We start from the raw sequence: 3,835 nt of genomic DNA, 5'->3' as shown, positions 1-3,835 counted from the left end.
ATGAGCAGATTAGTTCTATAACAAAATAAACCCTTTTTGGGTGAGGTATCTCCAGAATCATATAATCAATTATACTTAGATTAATATCGAAATACCAGATTTTCATCACACTTGTTATCATATGTAGACTATCGATATTTCTTAAAGGAGGGTCGGCTTCAACTGTCGCAGTTGAAGGTTCATCTCAATCCCGCACACTCCCCTCGACACCCCCGCAGTAAAATAATGGTACGGTCGGCTGCGCTGTCAAGTTGAAATCGCACATTTCAAGGGCAGTTTCTAGTGTGTCTGCTCTGTCCTCACTACCACGAGAGCACTATGATGAACATGCTGTGCAGAGTTGGCCAAGTTCGCAGGTAAAGACGATGTCGACTTGCCCTTAAATGCCATTGTCTTGACCAACGAGCACGAGGAAGTCGGACTCCTGCTCGTAGCGTTTGTTCCTGAACTTGAGTCAGTTGTTTATTCAAAGCTAACAGTTAGCAGGGTGCTAACTTGGTTCAGCAGCTCAGTGAGGCTTGTGGCGCACCAAACGAAGGAGTTTGTTTAACTATTAGTCCTGTACTCATGGCATATGTGGTGTCAGGGATTCATAATTGAATGTTGTTATATTTGGATACGCTAACCCGGTGCCACCAGCTCTTAGATTTATTAATGTAGCTAATGTTAACAACGGGCAATTAGCAGGTGAGTTCAAGATAGTTGTGCAAAGCTTTTCAAGCCATTGGAACTAACTGTGCCAGGCTGTCTTGGGCTAATACTGTGCAATGTAATCAGACAGGTACCACTGTGGGCTTCGTTATAACTGTATCTCCGTCTATTATTTAGAAAGATAGAACTGGCGTTAAAGGGAAGCACAACCTAAATGAAGAATCACAATATGTTGTTGGTTTGGGCCAATCTGTAGTTAACTGACGTTCTGGCTTTGAGAAAGTGTTCAGTCTCAAACTTGTGTTTCCATTAGCGTTAAGTAGAAAGCCTGAAGCTCCTCCATTGACAATTCTTTGGAGACCTATTTTGTGAACGCACATAATATATATATAAACAAACAAACTCGACTAAAAGCTCTATTTTATTTCCAATGGTAATTAATGGTTGGCAACTTTGTCCTCTGCTTTGTTTTTTTCAGGTGTGCAGCCGGCCTCAGCCTGCCAATGAGCCAGGTAGCTGCATCGAAGCAGAAGCACACGCTCCCGGACCTGACCTACGACTATGGGGCCCTGGAGCCCAACATCAATGCAGAGATAATGCAGCTGCACCACAGCAAGCATCATGCCACATATGTTAACAACCTCAACGTTACAGAGGAGAAATATCAGGAGGCACTAGCGAAGGGTACAAAACATAAACTCTCATGAACTAATTTTGTATATGAAATAATTAACTACATCAAGTTGTAATCTAAATGTTGACAATCATGGTAGAGTGTTTTAATGTTTATTTCAGGCAAACATCTGTATATTTTCCAGTATGTGTGTCTTTGTAGTTTATTTTCATGTATTTTGTATTTTAGGAGATGTGACGGCTCAGATTGCACTCCAGCCTGCTCTGAAGTTTAACGGTGGAGGACACATAAATCACACTATTTTCTGGACAAACCTTTCCCCAAATGGTGGAGACGAGCCACAGGGTAAGGCTTTTCTTAAACTGCTTTGTTTTGTACGTAACTTAAACCTGCACATTCTGTTACTAGTAGTGCTGGACCTACTCTGAGTGAACAGCCAACTGAGCTTAAAGCTGCACAACTCATTGTTTTTGGTTTATAACCCCTTACAAACTATATTTTAGTCTTGCCACTGTTATTGGTATAAAACAGACAGCCACTCCCAGTGAACAAGCTCAAATGTATCGGCGTAAAACAGCAAGTAAAGTAAATAAGTGGCTCGTGAAGCACTCGGTAAGCCAAGATGTGTTTTATAAGGATTTTGAATATTAAACTAGAGTTAAAAGTAGAACTGATATGATCTTTTTAAAGATATTCATCAGGAGGGTAGAAACATGACTCCAGTGCCCGGCTGTGGGAATATCCACATTGTGTTACTCTATGGTTCTTTTCCTTTACCATGCTGCCTCCTAGTGGTCGAATATAGTGGTGTCTGATGTAAGCTGGTGTGGCTTGCCTCCAATGTATTTTACAGTTGGTAACTGTAAAATGAAGTTTACTGAAAGTGCTTTTGATGTCATTGTTTGCTTTTAATATGTAATACTTTCCTGAAGAAGCACCTGTCTGTCACTTCTTGTAGGTGAGCTGATGGAGGCCATTCAGCGAGACTTTGGCTCTTTCCAGAAACTGAAGGAGAAGATGTCTGCTGCTACTGTGGCGGTCCAGGGCTCGGGCTGGGGCTGGCTGGGCTACGACAAGGAGAGTGGAAGACTTTGTGTCGCTGCTTGTGCTAACCAGGATCCCCTGCATGGAACTACAGGTCTGTTGAAACTCTCTTTTGATGGCTTTGTTTCATAAGTGCCTGATCTTTACCTCAGTGTCTCTGACCCTCAGGTCTCATCCCCCTCCTTGGTATCGATGTATGGGAGCATGCCTACTACCTTCAGTACAAAAATGTGCGGCCGGACTATGTTAAGGCTATCTGGAATGTCATCAACTGGGAAAATGTGAGCGAGCGTCTCCAGTCGGCCAAAAAGTAGAACCTGGTCTTCAAATGGTCCCTTTCATCCTGACCTGGGTTATATTGTAGTTGCAAATGTTCAGTTTATCGTAGCATGGAGCACTTGAGTGATGGTGTTTTATTGTATGCAGATTTACGACAGTTTGGCCTTTTAATATGATCAGCTACATTAAAGTTGATTAAATTAACTTTAAAATATTTCCTAAGTTGGTCCAGATAATGTTGCCTTCAAGGCAAATTTAAAGCCCTGCACACACAGTTTAAAGCAAACATTAAAAACGATTTACAAGTGCTTTTTAGCTCCGCCCTGTTCCTGACAAATCGGCTATTATAGCCGGGCAATTGTTAATTTCAACCACATATTGGCTGCCAATTGTGTGAACTAGGTGTCCAGTAACCAGAGTGTATATTCAGTGTGTTTCGTCAGAATGAGTCGCACAAAAATCAGACATTGTTATTGCAGTCCATGCTTTTGATGTATTATAATAAAATCTATTTAAATTGGACAAGCTCGATGTTTGGGCTTTCATTCTTCACTTTCGATAAACTTTGATGGATAATCCACGAAGATTCTTTTTCAAGCTATTGATGGAGAGTTATTTATGTCAGAAAATAAAACATGGTTATTGTTGTCACAGCACTGACCAGCACAGACAACATCAATATCGGGGGTGAAACAGGTCGAGGAAATGAAGAACAGAACGACACAGACTTTGGATGCAAGCATTGGTGGTGCTTTTTCATTTAAATTGAAGTAATGTGAGACGTTTATCAAAAGATTGGAAAAGCGTTACTTGCTGAGAACCACAGCCCTGCTGATGAAGTCAATGGTGTGTGTGTGCACTGTTTGTAAAACATGAAACACTATCTGGCTAAAATAGCTTAAACCTCATGAACCGGTCTAAGCTGAAATATCAGACTTGAGTACTTGTTGGTCACAGTTGCCTGCAGACTGTAGGATCTGCTTCCTGCTTCCTGCAGTGTTACCAAAAGAGGGCGGTGCTTCCCAAGTTGTTCTGCTGTCGATGCTCTGAGCAACTCATTGAGTTGAATGCACACATTTCTTAGCAAAAGGACTTTTCTATAAAATGCAGAATATATGAAAGTTGTATATCATGCCACTGGCTCAAACAGACTTTTAAAAGATCACCACCTCTTATCCATACAACTTGCGTTCAATTTGAAAGGGCTTCTTCAGTGGTACACTGTGA

The 3,835-nt window shown here is 41.4% G+C and overlaps 1 protein-coding gene across 1 annotated transcript; it reads left to right on the top strand.

Moving 5' to 3' along the window:
* Positions 1 to 238: 238 nt before the first annotated feature.
* On the top strand, positions 239 to 3,130 carry sod2 (superoxide dismutase 2, mitochondrial). Its single transcript, XM_034528165.1, has 5 exons — positions 239 to 356; positions 1,130 to 1,335; positions 1,514 to 1,630; positions 2,244 to 2,423; positions 2,498 to 3,130. The coding sequence occupies exons 1-5, from the start codon at positions 319 to 321 to the stop codon at positions 2,641 to 2,643; spliced, it is 687 nt and encodes a 228-aa protein (XP_034384056.1). The 5' UTR covers positions 239 to 318; the 3' UTR covers positions 2,644 to 3,130.
* The last annotated feature ends 705 nt before the right edge of the window (positions 3,131 to 3,835 follow it).

This window comes from Cyclopterus lumpus, chromosome 24 (genome assembly GCF_009769545.1).
Source record: "Cyclopterus lumpus isolate fCycLum1 chromosome 24, fCycLum1.pri, whole genome shotgun sequence".
In the NCBI taxonomy this organism is placed as follows: Eukaryota; Metazoa; Chordata; class Actinopteri; order Perciformes; family Cyclopteridae; genus Cyclopterus; species Cyclopterus lumpus.
This window is presented reverse-complemented; position numbering and strand designations above follow the sequence as displayed.